Here is a 23,866-nt window from a genome sequence, read left to right on the forward strand (position 1 = left end):
TTCACTTCTTCCTAAGAGGCAACCAGTATTTTGTATTCCATACTAAGGTTTTTTATATATTGCTATATAATTTTACCATGCACAGGTACCCACATAGACTAGGGCTCAGAAGACCCACCCCACCCCACCCCTCTACACTGATTTTGTTCATAAGCGGAAGATTGATTTTGTGTTTTCCAGGGTCCCAAGGAAGACCATCTCCCTCCCTCTGTGGTGATCCTGAGCTGCATGTGGACCAAGCCTGGGTGTGTTCAGAGACTCCTGGATACCTGCTTTAAAATTTAAAAGGTGAGAGATTTGCCCACATGAATCAACCAGAGACCTTTATTTATTTATGAACCAATAACTTTACTGGAAGAAACGGAAAAACTGCAAGAAAAAAACTTAAGTGATAAAATAAAGTCCAGGAAAAGAGAGTCCTGCACTTGTTGCAAAAAAAACAAACAAAAAAACTTAAGGGAACTTCTTCTGCAAGGGCACTATTGCCGTCTGCATGGCAGGCACGGTGACCAGGGCTCTGGTCACCCCGTGGCTCTGGGGAAGTCCAGGCTCAGTTCTTCTTGTCGCTGTCGCCCAGGGTGAGCTTGTCAAAGAGGTACCCTGCCAGGTCGGCGTCCGGGGCCCCCACCATGCTCAGGGTGGTGACATGACCCTCCAGCTCTCTGATGAACGCCACCTGCTGGCCGAGGTAGTGAGTTGCCAGGAAGAGACGCAGGTGGGGGTCGCTCTTGTCGGTGGCCAGCTGGTGCAGGTCGAGCAGGCTCCGGTTCACGCGCTTCTCCAGGTACAAGGCGCACTTCATGGCCTTGAGGCCGCTCTCCCACTCGTCACTGGCTGGCTTCCTGATGTCTTGGAAGTGGAGGCGGCCCCCGCGCTGGTTCTGCAGGCGCATCAGGCCCTGGGCCCGCTTGCTGTGCTCGTGGGAGCGGCGCAGGAAGAACCCGGTGAAGTGCTTCAAGGCCAGGTCGTCGCGGTTGAGGTAAAAGGCCACGGCCAGGCACACGGAGGAGGCGTGGAGCTCCAGGGTGAAATGGCTGTTGACGGCGGCCTCGCAGTCGGGCTGGTAGTTCTGGCGCACCTGCGAGGGCGGCGCGGGCAGCATGGCGGGCGGCGCGGGCAGCCTGGCGGGCAGCCTGGTGGGCAGCGCGGGCAGCCTGGTGGGCAGCATGGCAGGCGGCGCGGGCAGCGTGGCGGGCAGCATGGCGGGCGGCACGGGCAGCCAGGCGGGCGGCGCGGGCAGCCTGGCGGGCGGCACGGGCAGCATCGTGGGCCTGAAGGCCAAGGTGAAGGCGAAGCCGCGGGGCCTGCGGTAGCTGCCTCGGAGGGCTCTCATGTGGTCGAAGAGGGCGGCCGCTCTGGGATGGACCGAAAGGCGGGTCCATTACCCGGGTTTGGGAGTGGGGAGAGGAGGTTCCGGTTCCGTTACAGGGGGGATGTGAGGGTGGATGTGCATGGGGGGCGGGGCACGGACGCTGTGTCCCAGGTTCCATCCAGGCCTGGGTGAGGCAGGGAGACTGCGCTGAGCTTCTGGCCTAATCTTTTAAAATGTTATTCACGAATATAAGCGCAACCGTTTTGAGTTAATCACTTGCGTGATTTCTTATTTGAATAGTGCCCTAATGTGATTCTTTCATTAAACAGTTCTTTTGTGGTATCATTGGTTATATTTACTATCACAGAGCTCTACTTGAAGTTAGCTCTCCTCAGTGACTTTAACACCCGTACTAATGACACTTCTGATAGCCTCTTCGCTGGGTTCCTGGACCTTATTAACTCCAGTGAGCTCCATTTTTCTCTTTCTGTTTCTGGTCACGTTCACACTTGTCTGACAGCAGAGCACCACCTCCAAAGTCTCAGTGAATCTTTCCACCTCTCCAGCTTTCACTCGTTTTGAACTTGGTCTTCACTCCCTTTGTTGTCTCTCATCTCTTAATCTTTCAGCACAGTCCTAGAAACACAGCCCCTTTCATCTGATTTACCAATTCCTTCCTCTGGGTAAGTGCAGACTTCCCTTTTCTTTATCAGAAAACAAAAGGCTTAGATGCATTCTTAGAGAAAGAACTTAACTGTGTGGATGTATTTATCCTCTCCAACCTCATTTGTCCTTTCACTGCCACTCAGCAAGCATTTTTTTTAACCCCTCAATTATGTTGTATGGAATGAGCCACAGTGATAGGAAATACCATTGATCTCAAATTATCTTTCATTCATTCATTCAATAAATATTTATTGATTACTTAATATGGCCCAGGCACTGGTATGGGATTTGGGCATATATTAGTAACAAAGAGAGACAAAGTCTGTTCCCATGAGGTTTGTATTCTAGTGGAGAAGCAGACCAAAACAAAACAAAACAAAAAACTGCTGTTTTTCTCCCTTTATTGTCTCAAGTAAATACGTATAAGGTATTACACATGTATATGAAATTAAAAAGTCAATATTTTCTTAGAAGTTAAGGATATTATAGTGGAAGACCTAAGACCAATCTAGGTATTTATAATTAATTAATTCAACATTAATTCAACAGCCATTTATATACAGTACTCCAAATATGTGTCACTGTTTGACTCTGGAGATACACAGAAGAATCAAACATGGTCTCTGTTCTCAAGGTACAAGAAAGAGTGATGGACTGTTTTAAGTGCTCTCAATGGTTTTAAAGTTTTTGGATAAAATAGCTGTTTTCACTTAAAGTTTTATTACCATGGCTTTGACTAATGTACTTTTTTTTGGGGGGGGGTCTCTTTATTTCTCTTTGAAAGCTCATGCTATGCTATAATCATTGTTTATGAAGGAAGCAAAGGATCAAATATCAACTGTCACATTGTAAACTTATCTAAGCAATTTTAGAGGCATTTAATTGTTGAGTCTGTAAAGAAATAGAATAATAACAATGTCTATTTGATAAGTTGATTTTAATGATAGAATCATACATTAGAGATGGAAAAGAACTACATGATTAGTTTCTCAGTGAGATAAAATTGTATTCTATGTTTGCTTAACACCAGTGTTTAGTCTTAATATAATTGCAATCTTTCAAAAATTTCCTTGGAAGAGTCCATTGTAGACTTCACTGGAAGAATCTATTTAAATAGAAGAAATCGTGATTTTGTAGAACATTTTCTCATTATGTCCCAAGATTATTTAATAATTAATTTATCTGGACAACTTTACTCTTCAAATATTAAAATAATACTATTGAATGGTTATATGTGTACTAAGGGGTGATAGTGGTGTTTCTCAGATGGTTTATCCCTCATCATTACTTCCTAGGTTAGAAGATAATGTTAAAGTACATGTTATAACTAAGAGAAACCTAAGGTTTAAAATCTAACTTTTTTAAGGGAAATCAATAAATTAGCATGAACTGGAACCTCAAAATTCCATGAAGGAAATATACATATGTATAAACAAAAACATTGCATCCAGTTTTTCTTTAATGAGGAATGTAAAGCTAAATACAAACACAGAATGAAAAAACTTCAGAGCAGATCATGTTTTTAGAAAAATTTAAAATTTTATTTTTAAAATTTATTTATTTTATTTTTTAATTTTTGGCTGCATTGGGTCTTTGTTGGACGCGGGCTTTCTCTAGTTGCAGCGAGTGGGGGCTACTCTTTGTTGCAGTGCGTGGGCTTCTCATTGCGGTGGCCTCTCTTGTTACGGAGCACGGGCTCTGGGTGCGTGGGCTTCAGTAGTTGTGGCGTGCAGGCTCAGTAGTTGTGGCACATGGGCTTAGTTGCTCCGCGGCATGTGGGATCTTCCCGGACCAGGGCTCAAACTCATGTTTCCTGCATTGGCAGGCGGTTTCTTAACGACTGTGCCACCAGGGAAGCCCCCAAATTTAAAAAAATTTGATAATCAAATTTTATAGTTTATAACTTGGTCTGTGCTAAGATAATGTCTTTTAAAATATCAATATAGGACTATAAGATGAAGGTTTCTTTGAAATGTTTGTGGTCAGTGTTGGTATTATATTAGGATTCTCCAGAAAAACAGAACCAATAGAAGATATATTTGTATATTATATAAAATAAGGAATTGGCTCATGTGAATATGGAGGCTGACAAGTCTCAAAATCTGCAGTTGCCATACTTGAGACCCAGGAGAGTCCATGGTGTAGGTCCAGTCCAAAGGCCAGGAGGCTCAAGACCCAGAAAATTCAAGTTGAAGGCAGGAAAAAACAATGTCCCTGCTCCAAGGCAGTCAGGCAAGAGGAGTTCCCTCTTACTCAGAGGAAGGTCAGCATTTTTATTTTATTCAGGCCTTCAAATGATTGTATGAGGCTCATCGACTTTAAGGAAAGCAATCTGCTTTACTTAGTCTACTATTTCAAATGTTAATCTCATGGAAAAACACCCTTTCAGGCACAAACAATAATATTTGAGGCACAAACAATAATATTTGACTAAACATCTGGGTACCTCCTGGCCCTTTCAAGTTGACATATAAAAATTAGCTATCACAGTATTATTCATGATAAATGCAGAGTCAACAAATAAAAATTCTCATGCTATAATCTGCAAAAACTGTTTTGACTTTCAGTTCCCTTCATTAATTTAAAAATGTTACAGAACTAATAGTTACACAACTGATATTAGACAATAAGTTCTGACTCCATGTCAATGATTAGCTCTCATTCATTCATTCAGTATATTTCTATTGAGCACCTATTATATGACAGGTATTTTATAGGTACTAACATAAAAACTTGTTCTATAAGCTCCTCATATTTGTATTTCTTTTGTAGCTAAGTGATAGTAAATGTTTCATGTAATTCCTTCTTTGAAAATTAATACATGAAGTAGGATCAATGGTATAATCTTAAGGAAGTAGACCATAAGTAGCAGCAGTTGGTGGCTTATCTCACTCTCTGTGTTGTGTGTGTGTGTGTGTGTGTATACATATGTATAAATAAATCATTTAATGAGAGGTAGTGAAAAGTGATACATCAATATTATATATCTCTGGGCTGTTCACTCTGCATTACCTCATTATTACAGATACTGAATTAAATTTGATTATTATTACCCATATTTTACAGATAAAGAAATTGTGAGTTAAAGTATGTAACATGATCAAACACAGAGCTTGTAAATAGCAGAGAGTGACACTCTGAACTGGATTCCTCTCTAGGTAGTTTGGGAAGTTTGGCTGGACCATGAGCTCCTTTAGAACAAAGACTGGTCAACTTGTGATGCTAAATTTCACATAGTAGGGGCTCAAAAATATAAATTAAAATATTGAGTGGCCTATTAAAAGCTTTAGTCTCATTATTTCTCCAAATTAAAAAAATGAGTGGGAGTGGATGTTGAATATATATTTAAACTCTGTTTCCTTTAGAAGAAAAAAAAATCAAAGACACCCAATGGTGATAAATTACTATTATAATTTTACTTTAATATGCATAAACATAAAACCAGGCATAGAAATTGGTATGCTTTTATAACTGTAAACCTAACAATTTGTAAATATATGCAAATACAACTATAAAACTATTAAAATTAAAATTAAGAAATTCCAGTTATGCATCAGATTATGCTTTTTGTCTTCAACACAGTCCCTTCTCACTGAGAACATACTAGTTGACGAGATGCAAGTTTCCTTCAGAGTGTGCCGTGCCTGTGCCCTGATAGCCATGAGGCATCTCAGCTCTCTGCCACCCTTCTTTACTGCAGACACGGCACACTTTAGCTCGTATGGTGATTCATAATGTACTTTTGCTTTCAGGTAGTGGAAGTCATCATTCAAATATTGTCTGTCCTTGTTCTTTTCTATTAGTTTGTGAATAGTAATTCTGATGCAGTTTGTTGATTTCATGAAATACCATTAAAAGTCTCAGGAACTTCAGTAACTGAAGAGGCTGTTCAAACTGGGAATTGAGGGGGAAGAGAACCACTGACAGAATTTTAAGGGATAACACTCTTCCCTTTGAGTTTCATTCTATTAAACTATTTTTCGCTTCCCAGTCATCACTTTAAAAGGAAATTTTAGTGTTTGCAGCTGGTAAAATGTGACTATAAGGGTGGACATGCGACAGTTGGCCTTTTTACACTAGAACATGCCAGCCTAGCAGCAGTCACACTCAGTGTGATTCAAAACACACATGCAGGCATGGACGGTGAGTTTGTGCTGCTGCGTTGAGCTATAGACAGATCAAGATAGTTCTGAAAATGCTTCCAGTAATTTTCCATTTGGATGTAAACACAAGAACAGATCCATGGAATTCACAAATACAGAGAACACTGAGTTAGAATGGCATGGACACACCATATATCTAGTCAATAACTATTTAGGACCTAATATATTCCAGCTTTGTGCTAAATGCTGAATGATTGCAACAGGCGTTGACTTTAATCTCATGGGCCCTAGAGTCTGTTTCAGTTCACTATGTTCACTGACAGAATGTATATGTGATGAATGTAAAATTAGATGCTAATGAGTTGATAATAGAATATGTATATATATATTGAAATATTCATATATATTCAATAATATTTTGTTGGCAATCTTTACCACTATTGTCACAGATACAGAAATTGCTACAGACGTTCTCATACCTTTTCCTACATAGCAATTAGGTTTAGGGAAAATATTTTTGGTGGAATGGTGTTAGTCAACCTACAAATCCAGAATGTCTTGGTTGAAGGTGTAGATACTTTGTTTCACTAAAATCAAGTGTAAGTTTTTCCAAACAAGTTAGGAAAAAAATGCAAAATCCTTATAAAATGTTCCTTATGATTCCATACCTTACTATACTATTAACCCAATGTGTTAATAAGCTTATATTAAATGTAATCATTATTCTTCATAGTTTGACATGAATAATATGCTCTCACATTTTAATTTTCTAAACTTTTATACCATATTCTCAATGACTTATTTGCTGATTTCCTTTTTTATAAAAATATGATAATGACCTCAACCAACCACTGTTAAACTCAGCAAAAAGCACAATTTACAAATTAAATGTTTTGTAAAGTGTTTCCTGTGTATTATTCACATTTATTACTTTTCCTCTGAGCTTTTGATATTTCAGTACATACATCAAAAATAAATAATGTCCTTTTGACTTATTTTCTTGAAGTCTTTTGCCATTTTCCAAATATATCTGAATAGTTAAGGTCAGTTAAACCTATTCAGAGTTGCAAATTTCTAGGAAATATCTGATATTTAGTAACTTTCTGCCCAAATGATTTTAAATCTCATTTATTATAAAGTGAATTAAAAGATTGGCATATATTCTTTAAATAGAAAGATTATCAACCTGCTTTTGCTAATGTAGATGGTGCTCTTAAGTTCTGATTTCATACATGACAAACAACCCATGATTAAAGGCTCATTAATAATCTGCCAAATACTGTCAGCTGTATGACTCAGTTCTCCATTAGTAATGTAATCCCTTGATTTTCTTCTGCCAGAAAAGTGCTGATTCTTTGAAACCATTGGCAGTAATATGAATTTATACATTATATGTATGTGTGTGTGTGTGTGTGTGTGTGTGTGTGTATATCTCTTGGAAGAGAGACTGAACGCCAAGACAAAACCTCGCATTCCTTTACAGGACGTGCAATGCAGATGTGTTGTGGAATAACTGCTGGATCTGGGAAGGAAGGTGAGGCCAAAGGCAGCCTATTAGAAAGGGAAGAGGCTGTTGGAACTGGGAATTGAGGGGAAGAGAACTACTGACAATTTTAAGGGATAACACTCTTGCCTTTGAGTGTCTGTGTGGTAGAGTCCGTGGCCTGGAGTAGAAGGGGAAAGCTGTACTAGAGCAGCTTCCGGTGGCAGGAATATTATTTTCTTATACATGCAGCTATTGAAACATTGCTTAACATTCCTCAGATCTTAACTGTCAAGGACAAAAAACAGCAATGATAACTGGAAATGTCAGTTCCACGTCCACAATAATCTATTTACAATTGCTTCCCTCTTTCACGAGTTCTCTATCAATTATCCATGCTTTTATCCCCCCCTAAATCATCACTTTTTCCTTAATTACATGTATTCCTCAATTATGCTGTAGAGAACTGCAATTTTCCCTATGTGGCCCTCCCCCTTAATTCTTTTTTTTATTTTCCACATTAACAATCCCTAATTTTTAGAAAAAAGACAATAGCATATAAATGAATCAAGGTACAGAATTCCTCAAATTATAAAAATCAATTCCTGGAGCATTACTGATTGATAACTATATTGATCACATCAGTGTAAGTATTTTAATCAGTCTGTCTACAGAGATTGCAGCTACAAGATAAAAAAACATAATCAGTTTATTCAGTTGTTACAAATGTAGGAGGGGGAAATGGAAATGGGATTAACAAGATTTTATGCAGAACCAAGAGTCCACTTCCTTTTCTTTCCAGAGACACTATTCTATAAACCATGGTATTGCTTCTCCTAGCCAGACTATTAGGCATGTTTGGTTAGATTACATTTTGAATTATACCAGTTCATTGGAGTAAATGTCTCTATGGGACACTTGGGTTTATAAAACTCTGTTTCATAGCTGGATGATGTAGAGCATCCCTCAGACTATCTTCTTGCAAAAGAATGCTGTTGGGTCAAATGAACAAGAGAAAACAGGTAATAATATAATATTAGAACTCTCTACAAAATAACATCTCAATTCACATTTTGTGATAGGTTCAGTGACATCTTAGAAAACCATGTTGTGTGTACGTATGTATGGAGTGCACACATTTGTACGTACATATTGGGCTTTGATCACTAATGTTAATGTTCGCTAAAATTTGTACCTTAATGTGGATTGTAGTATGAATATATATGTAGTAAATTATTATAAAGAGATATGATTATTAATATAGAATAGTATTCTGTATTTTATAATTAGGGTTAGAGTGGTATAATTTAAAAATAATAATAATATTGAATATTTTTGCCTGCCCTTCCAATATTGGACGTTAGTTAGGTAAAGTAGACATTAGTGGAAACATGCATCTTAGCTGATTGTGTGTGTATATACTCTGTCAATTTTTAATTCTTTAAAAAATACAAATATTGTATTAGAAGCCATGGAGTATTAGAAGTCAGCGGTAGTGGAAAACTGAGGTTATTGATTATTTTGTGTTTTCATATCCACAATATGAAGTGATTTTGGAAGTGTTTTGCTAGCTACTAGAAAGTAAGCTAAGATTTATGCTAGCTCTTTGAAGGTATCTACCGAAGCACCATCACTAGGAAAGTGAGGTCACCCTTCTTTGATTAAATCATCAGACATAACATAGTACCATTTACATGTCCTCAAAGTTTTATTACAACACAATTAATAGCCAAGATTTTAGCTATTTACAAGGTCTTCTAACTATATACCAGATAATTTCATGTGTACATGGCATGAACTACCTTATAAAATAGACCTGCCTCTTTTTATTTCCTAAATATTATAATCTATCTATATTAGTGAACTGGAGCTGTGGATCAGGTGATAAGATATGCATAACTGTGTGCACTGAGTGATAGGAATGCCACTTGTTATCTTTTTTCTGGAAATGTCTATATAAGAAAATAAAAGGTACTTTCTAGAAATATGAAAAAAATAGCAGCCTGATACTGTTCATTCTTACCCTTTTTGGGAATTTGAATAAGTAACTTATTCTCCCTTAACCTCAAGTTCTCTATTTAAAAAAGTGACCTTGGACTAGATCCTGTTGCAGATACTGTGGTCAAATGATTTTATGCCCAGGGATTTCAGCCGTTGGCTGTGAATCAAAATCAGTTGAGGAAATTCTGATTCAGCAAGTTCGGGGTTGAACTCTGGCATATGTACAGTTGACCCTTGAACAACTTTGGGGTTAGGGGTGTGGACCCTCACACAGTCGAAAATTCAGGTATGACTTTATAATCGGCCTTCCGTATCTATGGTTGCACATCTTCATATTCAGTCAACCCCAGATTGAGTAGTACTGTAGATTAAGTGAACCCACCCAGTTCAAGTCCGTGTTGTTCAAGGATCAACTGTACTTTTAAGAAGTGCCACAAGTGATTCTGATACTCAGCCAGGATATGGAATATTGATTCTATGCTATTTGGTGCGAAGAACAAAATGGGAATCTCTAATTCTATATATTGATTATAACTTGTCTAAATTTCATACCTTACTAAGAAAAAATATCATTGGGTGTAGCAATGGTAAAATAGCTGCAGTGTATTTCATTATAAGAGAAGATGGTTACAGTGTTACTGGTAGAAAAATGATCAGAATAGTGTATTAGTTAGGGTTCTCCAGAGAAACAGACCTAATAGGATATTTATATTATATTGGATTGGATTGGATATATAATAGGTTATTGTATTTTATATAATAGGGTAAAATATCCTATTGCGGTTGACCCTTGAACAATATGGGTTTGAACTGTGTGGGTCCACTTATACACGGATATTTTTCAGTAAATACTGCAGTGCTACACGATTCGTGGTTGGTTGAATCTGCGGATGTAGAACTGGATTATGCAGTTTTTAACTGCACCCTAACCCCCATGTTGTCCAAGGATCAAATGTTTATATGTGGGGAGGGGTGATTTCTTTTAAGGAATTGGCTATTGGCTTTGGTTTATGTGATTGTGGGGCTTGGCAAGTCAGAAATCTGCAGGGTAGGTCAGCAGGTTGGAAATTAAGGTAAACGTTCACGTTGCAGTCTTGAGTCCAAAAGCTAGAAACCAGACAGAATTTCTATATTGCAGTCTGGAGGCATAGTTCTTTATTCATGGGAGGACTTCAGTCTTCATTCTTAAGGCCTTCAACTGATTGGATGATGTCCAGCACACTATGGAGGGATCATCTGCTTTTCTCAAAGTCTGCTGATTTACAAGTTAATCACATCTAAAATATACCTTCACAACAGCTTCTAGACCAAAAAACCAGGCACCATAGCCTAAGTTTACAGGTAAAATTAACCATCATAAATGGTAAATATGAGTGAGGGCTGGCTGAGGCAGGCGGAAGGATGCCGAAGTGGGTTCATTCAGAGGGAATGTGATTGGGTATCAGAGGAGGGCTGGCATATGCTGTGTGGGTGGAGGAGGCAGCAAGGTTGTGGACTACTTGAATCTGTTGGGGCTCAAAAATGGTGCCCTGAGCCAGCGTGAAGTCTACCACAGTAAATGTGGTAGGCAACTGAGGGTAGGCAGAGGCACATAGGATGTCATACTTGAGACCAATTAGGCTTCATTTAACCAGTGAGTTTCATCACGTTGATTTTCATAGTTTATTCTCATTCCCTTGTTCATCTGTTCGTTATATAATACTCCAGTCAGAGCCTTTCAACTTGCTTGAGCATTTGTTTATTAGCTTGGTGGTGTTGGTTTTGGTTGTCAGTACTGCACTATTCATTTTTGGAGTAGTATCACTTCATACTAAGGCAGTTGTTGCCTGTTGATCGAACAGGCCCGTTGTAATTTCTCTGCACTCCATGGCAATATCACTTTTCTTCAGCCCAGGAAGGGTTGTTTGAATAAGCAGGTTGCTTCCACTTTTAGTCTTTCAGCTGCCACTTGGATACTTACCAAACTTTGAATCCACTTGCCAAACTATCATGACCCTGTTATCCTGTGTGCCCACCAGTTATATACATATTATCTTTCCTTACCTATCTTGCATATGCTGAATTTTGACTTTCTTCAAATTTGGTTACCTTGGATAATACCATTACTACTTTGGTTTTTAAAGCCTTTAAAAGTCTTTTGGGACTATAAAAGGCGCAGGGCTCTAGAAATGGAATCCTCAGATTTTGGTGTGCATAAGATTCACCTATAGCTATATGAAATGCAGATTCTTGGCTCCATTTCTAGAAAATTCTGATACAATTTATATGGAGAGAGGGGGGTCTGCAAATCTGCATTTTACAGGAGCTACAGTTTCTACTATGCTTAATAGCTATTCTGTGTTGATTGATCATAATGCAATGCAACTATGCACTTAAAAAAAAACTAAACCTTTTTTTGAGAATATTAGATTTATCAAACAGTTGCAGAAATAGTACAGAGAGTTCTCATGAACTCTTCACCCATCTTACTCTAATGTTACTATTTTACATAGTACATATGTTAAAACTAAAAAGACAGCAGTGCATTACTTTTAGCTAAACTCCAGACTTTATCGATTTTTTTTTTTTTTTTACAATTCTGTCTTTTTTCTGTTCTAGGATCTAATCAAGTATATCACATTGAATTTAGTTATAATCTCTCTTCTATGGTCTCTGACAGGTTCCCAGCCTTTCCTTGTTTCCCATGGACCTTTATAGCTTTGAGAAGTACTGGCCAGGCTTTTGTAGAATGGCCCTGAATTTGGGTTTGTTTGGTGTTTTTCTCATGATTAGACAGACCAGGGTTTTTTGGGTTTTGGGGAAGATTACCATAGAGGTGAAATGTCTTTCTCATCACCTTGTGTCAGTAATGACTTTTACTGGTGATGCTAACCTTGATCACTTGGTTAAGGTGAGGTCTGCCAGATTTCTTCACTGTGAAGTTACTATTGTTCCCTTTCCATACTCTATCTTTTGGAATCCAGCCAGTACTCCTAAGAGGGAGTTTAAGCCCCATCTCCTGGAGGGAAGAGTATTTACTTGTTATTTGAAATTCTTTGTAAGAAAGATTTGTACCTTCTTCCGCGTTTACCTATGTATTCAGTTATTTATATCAGTATGGACTCAAGAATATTTATTTTATATTTCTCTATAACTTTAAAGTTTAATTAATTTTATTACTCAAATTGTTCCAGCTTAGGCCATCAGGTGCTCCTTCAGTTGGGTTCTTGTGTCCCTTTGATCTGCCTCTATCCTTTTGATTTTTGAGTGCTGCCTTATTTCCTGGCACTACATAATGCTCCAGGCCCATCTTGTGTTTTCATTGCCCCAGGCCTAGAATTAGTCATTTCTCCAAGGATGTCTGGTTTTTGTTATTTTGGAGAACCATGTTTAGAAACTAAGGCCTGGATGCTAGATGTGTTTGTTGCTACTTGGTGTCATTGTTTCTAGTCTCTCCGCAGAGTTATGAAATATATGCATGTATATTAACCAATATATACACACATATCTATAATCATTTCTATAGGTGTCTATCTCTATACCTATTAAACTAAACATGAGTTCATACTAATGTCTAAGACTCTAATCCAGTATCACATGGTTCATTCTAGCTTTTGCCCCTTGCTAATTTGTAACTTCTTTTACTGACAGTGAGAAACCTGACTCAAATTATTTACCATTTATTTACTTATTTTTTCTACACTAGTGTAAATGTTTTCAGATTTCTTAACTGTATTCCTGTGAGAAACAAACTTACCAACTAAAATTGTGTTTATGTACAGTTATTTTTGAGCCTAGTCTTATATTTACCAATCAAAACATCATTTTCCAAAGTCACTTATGTCAGTTCCTTTTTCTCCACCCCCTTCAGTGCCATTTTATCATATGTTGGGAATACAGTTAAATTCATTTGTCACAGTATGCATTACATCCAGGATACTCTGATTAAAAATTGCATACATTAAAGTTCACCCTGTGATGTACTATTCTATGTGTTTTGACAAATGCGTAGTCATGTATCTTATGCCTAGTACCATACAGTACAGTTTCATCAGCCTAAAATATTCTCTGTGAGTGGCCTTTGTAGTCAATCACTCCCAACCTCTGACGAATGCTGATTTGTCTTCCATCTCTATAATTTGTCTTTTCCAGAATGTTGACTAAACAGCATCATACAATATGTAGACTTTTGAATTTGGCGTCTTTGACTTAGCAACATGCATTTAGGATTCATCCATGTTGTTGTGTGAATCTATAGTTTCTTCCCTTTTATCACCTGAAGTATCCATCATCTCGAATACCAAGTTTGTTTATCCATTCACCTGTTGAAGGATAATATGATATGATTATTTCTAGTTTGGGACAATTATAAAAAAAGCTGCTGTAAACATTTGGGTATAGGCCTTTGTGTGAACATAGGTTTTCAATTAACTGGGGAGTATGATTGCTGGATCCTATTGTAAAACTATGCTTAGCTCTGTAGGAAACTGTCAAACTGTCTTCCCAAATAACTGTATCATTTTATATTCTCACTAGCAATGAATGTATGTTCCTGTTGCACTTTGTCAGCATTTGGTATTGTCAGTTATCGGATTTTAGCTATTCTAATAGGTGTGTTGTGATATCTCATTGTGGTTTTATTTGTATATCCCTAATGACATATGATGTTGAGCATCTTTTCATATGCTTATTTGCCATCTGTATATCTTCTTTGGTAAAAATAGGTATATATGTATTTTTCTTTCTTTTGTTCTTATAGATTGTGTGTGTGTGTGTGTGTGTGTGTGTGTATGTATATACACACATATATAAAGTTAGGTTGCTTGTTTTCTCATTGTTGAGTTTTAAGAGTTCTTTATATATCCTAGATATGAGTCCTTTATACAATATATTCTTTTGGAAAGTAAAAAAAATGAAATGGATACAAGGTACAAATAAAAGTTTTAATCAACAGTCATATGAAAAATTTTGAAGCTGCCCAGTTGAACTTTAGGATATTCTAGATAAGTGAATACTCATTAGCTTGCTAGTTACAGTATTATTAAAGGGAATGGTTGAAACATTGGCTCTTATAAAAGTTCCTCAGAATTTTTCTAAATAAGGAAGCTAAAATTATACCCTTATGAAAATTCTCTTACTATATAAATAAACATCATGAAATCTACTAAATATCTTGAGACTTTAAAGCATATTCCTATAAATAAATGAAAATATTTGTGAGATATAAGGAGATCTCTATGACTTTTGCTTCCCCTTTATGCATTGAATATAGCTTACTTCTGTTTTCTAATTATAATTATACTATATGAAATAGCAATATTATACTGGATGTTTATTCTGAGACAGATAACATGCAAAACCATGTTAGATAAATTATATTGATTTACAAATAACCCACTTGTTTGATTTCATACGAAATTTAGAAAGAATATATATTGTGTCCAGTTTACAGAGGAAGAGCCAGAGGCAAAAGAGGCATTTATCATTCCTCATTCACAAGGAGGAACTAAGGCATACTTGTTAGTAAGGGGAGAAAACATCATTCAGCTACATCTAACAAAGGAAATGATAAATATTCTCTTGACAAGTTAATAAACATGTTTAGAACAATTAATTCTGTCATGAAAAATACTGTGATAAAAGAATAATCCAAGATGAATTTGTCTGTATTTCAAATCTTTATAAAACAGCTGTTTCACGGGCATTGTTGTAAGCACCATAAAAGAGATAAAAATCTAACTGTTGTTATTCATGGAAAAATCAAGGATTGCAATTGGATCTATAGAGTGACAAATATAAATCTGTGATATTAATCACCTACTGCTTAAGAGGTAAATGTCTCAGTTTTCAAAGTCTAATGTATTTATTTATTTATTAAATTTATTTATTTTTTAAAATTTATTTATTAATTTATTTTTGGCTGTGCCGGGTCTTCGTTGCTGCACGCGGGTTTTCTCTAGTTGCAGCGATAATGTATTTATTTTTATTTCTTTGGAGATTTATTTTCTTCTTACAGATCATATGGTATCACCACTGTTTAAAATTCTCATATTATTCTTTCATTTAAAAATTATTTTGGGGGCTTCCCTGGTGGCGCAGTAGTTGAGAATCTGCCTGCCAATGCAGGGGACACGGGTTCGAGCCCTGGTCTGGGAAGATCCCACATGCCGCGGAGCAGCTGGGCCCGTGAGCCACAGTTACTGAGCCTGCGCGTCTGGAGCCTGTGCTCCGCAACAAGAGAGGCCGCGATAGTGAGAGGCCCGCGCACCGCGATGAAGAGTGGCCCCTGCTTGCCACAACTAGAGAAAGCCCTCACACAGAAATGAAGACCCAACACAGCCATAAATAAATAAATAAATAAATAAATAAATAAATAATTTAAAAAAATTATTTTGTTAAAGTACTTACAATTTTTATACAATTTTAAAGGTTACTTTCCATTTACGGTTATTACAAAATATTGGCTATATTCCCCATGTTGTACAATATATCCTTGAGCCTATCTTACACCCAAGAATTTGTACCTCCCACTCCCCCACCCCTATATTCCCCTTTCCCCTCATGACTGGTAACCACTAGTTTGTTTTCTATATATGTGAGTCTGCTTCTTTTGTGTTATGTTAATTAGTTTGCTGTATTTTTAGATTATACATATAAGTGGTATCATACAGTATTTATCTTTCTGTCTGATTTATTTCACTTAGCATAATGCCCTCCAAGTCCATCCGTGTTGCTGGAAATGGCAAAATGTCATTCTTTTTATGGCTGAGTAGTATTCCATTATATATATATTTATATATATTTTTTTAATATATATATATATCTCACATCTTCTTCATCCATTTATCTGTTGATGGACACTTAGGTTGCTTCCATACCTTGGCATTGTAAATAACACTGCTTTGAACATTGGGATGCATGTATCTTTTTGAATTAGTGTTTGTTTGTTTTGGTATATACCCAGGAGTGGAAATGCTGGGTCACATGGTAGCTCTGCCATTCATTTTTTGAGAAACCTCCACTGTGTTTTCCACAGTGGCTGCACCGATTTACTTTCTCAACAACAGTGTACAAGGGTTCTCCTTTCTCCACATCCTCACCAACATTTGTTATTTGTTGACTTTTTGATGATAGCCATTCTGACAGGTGTGAAGTGATATCTTACTGTGGTTTTTATTGGATGGGCCAAAAGTTTCGTTCAGTTTTTTCTGTAAGATGGCTCTAGTAGCACTTAGTTGTCTTTAACTTTATTTGAAACAATTTTGTTAGATTGTATGTGACAGCTGTCATATCAGCATGCATATAAAGAAAGACTTATCAAAATTGGTAAATTTTTGTGTAGCCATTTTAATATTGAAGATGGAAGAAAAAAGCAACATTTTTGGCATATTATGCTTTATTATTTCAAGAAAGGTAAAAACGCAACTGAAATGCAGAAAAAGATTTGTGCAGTGTTTGGAGAAGGTGCAGTGACTGATCGAACATGTCAGAAGTGGTTTGCGAAGTTTCGTGCTGGAGATTTCTCGCTGGATGATGCTCCATGGTCAGGTAGACCAGTTGAAGTTGATAGCGATCAAATCGAAACAGTAGTTGAGAACAATCAACATTCTACCACGTGCGAGATAGCCAGCATACTCAAAATATCCAGATCAAGCAATGAAAATCATTTGCACCAGCTTGGTTATGTGACTCGCTTTGATGTTTGGGTTCCATATAAGTTAAGTGCAAAAAATCTTGACCATATTTCCACCTGTGATTCTCTACTGAAACGTAATGAAAACGTTGCATTTTTAAAACAAATTGTGATGGGTGATGAAAAGTGGATACTGTACAACAATGTGGAATGGAAGAGATCGTGGGACAAGCGAAATGAACCACCACCAGCCACACCAAAGGCTGGCTTCATCCAAAGAAGATGATGTTGTGTATATGGTGGGATTGGAAGGGAGTCCTCTATTATGAGCTCCTTCCAGAAAACCAAAGGATTAATTCCAACAAGTAGTGCTCCCAATTAGACCAACTGAAAGTGGCACTCAACAAAAGCATCCAGAATTAGTCAACAGAAAATGCATTAATCTTCCATCAGGATAACACAAGACCACATGTTTCTTTGATGACCAGGCAAAAACTGTTACAGCTTGGCCGGAAGTTCTGATTCATCTGCCATACTCACCAGACATTGCACCTTTGGATTTCCGTTTATTTTGGTCTTTACAAAATTCTCTTAAAGGAAAAAATTTCAATTCCCCGGAAGACTGTAAAAGGCTCCTGGAACAGTTCTTTGCTCAAAAAGGTAAAATGTTATGGGAAGATGGAATCATGAATTTGCCTGAAAAATGGCAGAAGGTAGTGGAACAAATGGGTGAATATGTTGTTCAATAAAGTTCTTGGTGAAAATGAAAGATGTGTCTTTTATTTTTACTTAAAAACTGAAGGCACTTTTTGGCCCACCCAATATTTGCATTTCCCTGATGATTACTGATGTTAGGCATCTTTTCATATGCCTATTGGCTATCTGCATTTCTTCTTTGGAAAAATGTCTATTCAGTTCTGCCCATTTTGTAATTGGGTTGTTTGTTTTTGATGTTGAGTTTTATGAGCTGTTTATATATGTTGGATACGAATCCTATATTGGTCATATCATTTGCAAATATTTTCTCCCATTCAATAGGTTGTCTTTTCATTTTGTTGATGGTTTCCTCTGCTGTGCAAAAGCTTTTAAGTTTAATTAGGTCCCATTTGTTTATTTTTGCTTATATTTTCTTTACTTTAGGAGAGGAATCCAAAAAATAGAGCAGAAATAAATGAAATAGAGTCAAAAAAAATCAATGAAACTAAAAGCTGGTTCTTTGAAAAGATAAACAAAATTGATAAATCTTTAACCAGACTGATCAAGAAAAAAAGGGAGAGGGCCCAAATCAATAAAATCAGAAATGAAAAAGAACTTACAACTGACACCACAGAAATACAAAGGATCATAAGAGACTACTATGAGCAACTATAAGCCAATAAAATGGACAACCTAGAAAAAAATGTACAAATTCTTAGAAAGGTACAATCTCTGAAGACTGAACCTGGAAGAAATAGAAAATATGAACAGACTGATTACCAGTACTGAAATTGAATCAGTTATTTAAAAACTTCCAACAAACAGAAGTCTAGGACCAGATGGCTTCACAGGTGAATTCTACCAAACATTTAGAGAAGAGTTAACACTGATCCTTCTGAAACTTATCCAAAAAATTGCAGAGGAAGTACCACTTCCAAACTCATTCTTTGAGGCCACCATCACCCTGATACCAAAACCAGACAAAGATACTACAAAAAATGAAAATTACAAGCCAATATCACTGATGAACATAGATGCAAAAAGTCTCAACAAAATACTAGCAAACTGAATCCAACAATACATTAAAAGGATGATACACCATGATCAAGTGGGATTTATCTCAGGGATGCAAGGATTTTTCAGTATCCCAAATCAATCTGACACACCACATTAACAAATTGAAAAATAAAAGCCATATGATCACCTCAATAGATGCAGAAAAAGCTTTTGATAAAATTCAACATCATTTATGATAAAAACTCTCCAGAAAGTGGGTATAGAGGGAATCTACCTCAACATAATAAGGGCCATATATGATAAGCCCACAGATAACATCATACTCAACAGTGAAAAGCTGAAAGCATTCCCTCTAAGATCAGGAGCAAGACAAGGATGCCCATGCTTGCCACTTTCATTCAACATAGTTTTGGAAGTCCTAGCCATGGCAATCAGAGAAGAAAAAAAAATAAAAGGAATCCAAATTGGAAAGGAAAAAGTAAAAACTGTCACTGTTTGCAGACGACATGACACTATACAAAGGAAATCCTAAAGGCGTCACCAGAAAACCACTAGAGCTCATCAGTGAACTTGGTAAAGTTGCAGGGTACAAAATTAATATACAGAAATCTGTTGCATTTCTATATGCTAACAACGAAATATCAGAAAGAGAAATTACGGAAACAATCCCATTTACCATTGCATCAAGAAGAATAAAATACCTAGGAATAAACCTACCTAAAGAGGCAAAGACCTGTACTCCAAAAACTATAAGACATCGATGAAAGAAATTGAAGACGACAGAAGCAGATGGAAAGATATATCGTGTTCTTGGACTGCAAGAATCAATATTGTTAAAATGACCATACTACCCAAGGCAATCTGCAGATTCAGTGCAATCCCTATCAAATTACCAATGGCATTTTTCACAGAACTAGAACAAATAATTTTAAAATTTGTATGGAAACACAAAAGATCCTGAATAGCCAAAACAGTTTTGAGAAAGAACAGAGCTGGAGGAATCATGCTCCCTGTCTTCAGACTATACTACAAAGCTACAGTAATCAAAACAGTATGGTACTGGCACAGAAACAGACACATAGATCAATGGAACAGGATAGAGAACCCAGAAATAAACCCACATACTCATGGTCAATTAATCTATGACAAAGGAGGCAAGAATATATAGTGGAGAAAAGACAGTCTCTTCAATAAGAGGTGCTGGAAATCTGGATAGCTACATGTACAAGAATGAAATTAGAACATTCTCTAACACCATGTACAAAAATAAGCTCAAAATGGATTAAAGACCTTAGTGTAAGAGTGGACACTATAAAACTTCCTAGAGGAAAACATAGGCAGAACACTCTTTGACATAAATTGAAGCAATAGTTTTTTGTAAAAATACTTTTAATAGAATTTAAAAAATATGAACATGTGGGAAAATTTTCTTCGCATTTGCGTATTTTTCTTCTTTCACAGAATTGGTCATCTGACTGGGTATAAAATATTGGTATAAAATAGTTTTTATCAGGCATTATTCTGTTGACATTAGATTCTGTTGGGTTAGATGTACATCTGATTCCTTAGTAGGTCCCTTGTTTTTCTGCTCTGACATCTTTTTAGAAAGCCTTATACTTGAGATTCTGAAATTTCATCAGCGTATGTTTCGGTATGGATCTTTTTTTAATACTTTGAACTCTGTACTTTACTCTGTGGACTTATTTCAATCTGAAAACTCAGATATTTGTTCAGCTAAGGGATATTATTTTATTAATGTCTCTTTGATGATTTCTTCTCTATTTCTTATGTTAACTGATTTTAGAACTTCTGCTAGTTTTGTGTTGGACTTAATCACCACATTTCTTAATTATCCCTCATATATTTAATCACTGTACCTTTTATTCAACATTCTGTAGTATTTCCTCGCTTTTATTTCCCTTTTGCCTGATTCATTGCATTATTCAGTTCATATACTGAAGATTTAAATTCCAGAAATAGTATTTTAATTATTTATTTATAATATATAAATGTAATATTGTGTTAATGTCAAAATATTAATCTTTATAACTTGCTTAAACTGAATTGTAAATACGGATAATATTCTCTTATCTGATGTTTTTCGAAAGGATGTTCCACTTGATACATGAGAGTTTAATAGGTATTACTTGAAAAAAAAATCTTTTCTGACGTCAAATGAGTTTAGGAAACACTGCGTTTAACACATATTAAATTTATTTCTTGAATCCGTTATTGTAAATAGCATTTAGTGAACTCATGGGCATTGGGAAACTCTAAGAAGCTATTTTATAGGGTGAATTTTTCAGATTTATTTTACTAAAATATTTATAAATTAAAGAACATATTAAGGCACAGGGCAGTTTAAGAAATGGAACAATGTCACTTTAGAATATACAGCATTGGAAATACATTTTTTACAATCAAATTTTGTTAAATTTAACATGGTGTATTATTAGAAATTTCTAATATCTTTGTTTTAAATAAATAAATTAAGAAGTACTTTATGAAAATAGGAGCAAGGGAATATCATTTATTCCTCCATGCCCCATTTCATTTCCTCCTCCAGGATTTCAAAACTAATTTTTCACATCTTTATTTTGGTGACAGGTTAAAGTTTGGTTGTCTTTTTTCTAGATGATTATAATTATATAAAATGAAGGGAATTAAAGTACTACGGAAAGGCTTGACTAAGTTTATTTTAGCTTTCCTCCTTATCACTATTAGGAAAACAGTATTCAATCAAGATCTGTCTGTATGGAGACTAACTGTTGACAGGGTCTAAAAACACACTGTGTTAAGATTATTTCTGGTATAAAATTTATTATAGTCAGATCAACAGTGGGCCACAGAAATAGCTTTTTAAAAGTAAAACCAATCAGTCAACATACGTATTGACTGCCTATATATTTGTAATAGGAAGAGCTGTATTGTATATTGACTGTTTTGTTGCCAAATTACAGGAAAAACCACAGTTGTTTACAGCAGTGACATTTTTACCCAGCAGGATGGACAAAACATTCTCAGAAATGTTATAAATATTTTCAATGTAGTCAATTTTGTGGTTGCAACTGTATTTATTTTGATTGATTTAACTCATGGTTAAGTGTTTGCAAGGCCCTTTGTATGTAAATCTGTGGTGCATTATTGTGCATTATTGAACTAGAGTTCATTAGGTAATGGAGTTTTATGAACTTTATTAGCTTTTTTATTTTCTTACCCAGGAGTAAATAAATAAGGTTCTTGCTCTAAATAATAAATTTCGTAAACTATTGGTAAGATGGCTTTACTTTAAAAAAGGCTAGCAAAAATAAATAAATGAAAAGCTTGTTGCTATCTCCTGCCATCATCATCTTGCAGAACACAAATTTCATATTCACATTAAAAAGACATATTGCTCATGTTGATCATTAACTAGGAAAATGAGCCATAGGGGATACATTATGCTAAAGAACAGTTAAGTGAGAAAAATTCCCAAGACATTTGCCTCTTGAAAACAGCCTATAAGTAAAATCTTTTAAGCACCATGCTGTCATTTGATAAACTGTTTTACTGAAAAGGTAAAAGTCAATACCCAAATTTGAGATGTCACCACACACATATATGGTGTGACTTCACTTGTCTGTAAATTGAAGTCCTCTTTTTACAGTAATTTTAGTTATAATAGTGAATATTCTGGTAGTTAGCAGAAAGTTAACAATAATAACTTAATGATATAATAGCAGCCTTGGGAATTGAGATAATTCATGATCTATATATATTCTCAGTGTACTGCTACTTCATTTAAGATATATAGGTACAAAATGAATGCAATAAGCATTCTTTATTTCTTTCGCAGGTATGAAAGACTTGGACTTCTGTGTCAAAAAGTCCTCAGTTGAAAGCTTGTTCCAAGCTATGTGAACTTGCATATAGTGATTTACTCATCAGGAGAATGGGACTAATAATACCATATATTATAAGTATTAACTTAGGTGATTCATTTAAAATGATGCTAATATTACACTTAGCTCATTGGCTTCAATTAATATGTGGTAGCAATTATTTTTAAAAGACTGACCTTGATAAAGTAGTCTATTCATTATGTAAAAACTCAAGTTCATTTTTAAACTTTAGGTTCTTCTGTTATAAGTTTGGAAGGCTAACATAATACCTTTCCCCCCTTTTTTCTTTTTTTTTTGCTTTCCAGCTAGTCACTGAAATCTCATTTATATTTTTTCTTGTAGAAGTGTTAGTAGGTAGTACATTTCCAGCATATGAATAGCTTTTGGAGTCAATAAATCCTGAAGATTAGTTTGAGACAGAGGAACTAAACTTCCAAAAGTAGCTTATCAAGGGCTACATGTATATGGCCTTTAGATATTTCTTATATTATTGTCCTGAGTTTGTATTTAATTTCAAGAGTAACTGTCCTGTCTCTCTAACAACAACAGAAAAGGAACCTTAGATTTTGTCTGTGTTTCCATTACAGATTTTTCTCTCCCAGAGGCTCAGTAATAATGGTGTAATAAGTAGTACATCTTATGGAGTTTTTTAGTCCACTGAATACAGATCCACTAAATATTGGTTCTGATACACTGTACTGTATTGTGAAAATTTTGATAGTTCATCATGCTGAATTTGCTTTTTAAAAAAAATTAGAGGAAAGATTGCAAATATGCAATATATAGTAGATTTCAGTGATTTTAATTTTTTTATTTATTTTTAAAAATAAATTTATTTATTTATTTTATTTTTGGCCACATTGGGTCTTCATTGCTGCGCATGGGCTTTCTCTAGTTGTGGCGAGCAGGGGCTACTCTTCGTTGTGTTGTGCGGGCTTCTTCTTGCGGTGGTTTCTCTTGTTGCAGAGCATGGACTCTAGGCACACAGGCTTCAGTAGTTGTGGTGCGTGGGCTCAGTAGTTGTGGCTCACGGGCTCTAGAGCACAGGCTCAGTAGTTGTGGTAAACGGGCTTAGTTGCTCCGCAGTATGTGAGA

At 36.0% G+C, this 23,866-nt stretch overlaps 1 protein-coding gene and 1 pseudogene across 1 annotated transcript; one reads left to right on the plus strand and one right to left on the minus strand.

Annotated features, from left to right (window-relative positions):
* Window positions 1-328: 328 nt before the first annotated feature.
* On the minus strand, window positions 329-1,102 carry LOC103008937 (ferritin heavy chain-like). The gene has a single exon (XM_057538457.1). It carries the CDS (start codon window positions 1,100-1,102, stop codon window positions 551-553), a length of 552 nt encoding a protein of 183 aa, XP_057394440.1. The 3' UTR covers window positions 329-550.
* Window positions 1,101-23,866, plus strand: part of LOC130706243 (MOB kinase activator 1A-like) — a 36,533-nt pseudogene continuing 13,767 nt past the window's right edge.

This window comes from Balaenoptera acutorostrata, chromosome X, assembly GCF_949987535.1.
Source record: "Balaenoptera acutorostrata chromosome X, mBalAcu1.1, whole genome shotgun sequence".
Lineage (NCBI taxonomy): Eukaryota > Metazoa > Chordata > Mammalia > Artiodactyla > Balaenopteridae > Balaenoptera > Balaenoptera acutorostrata.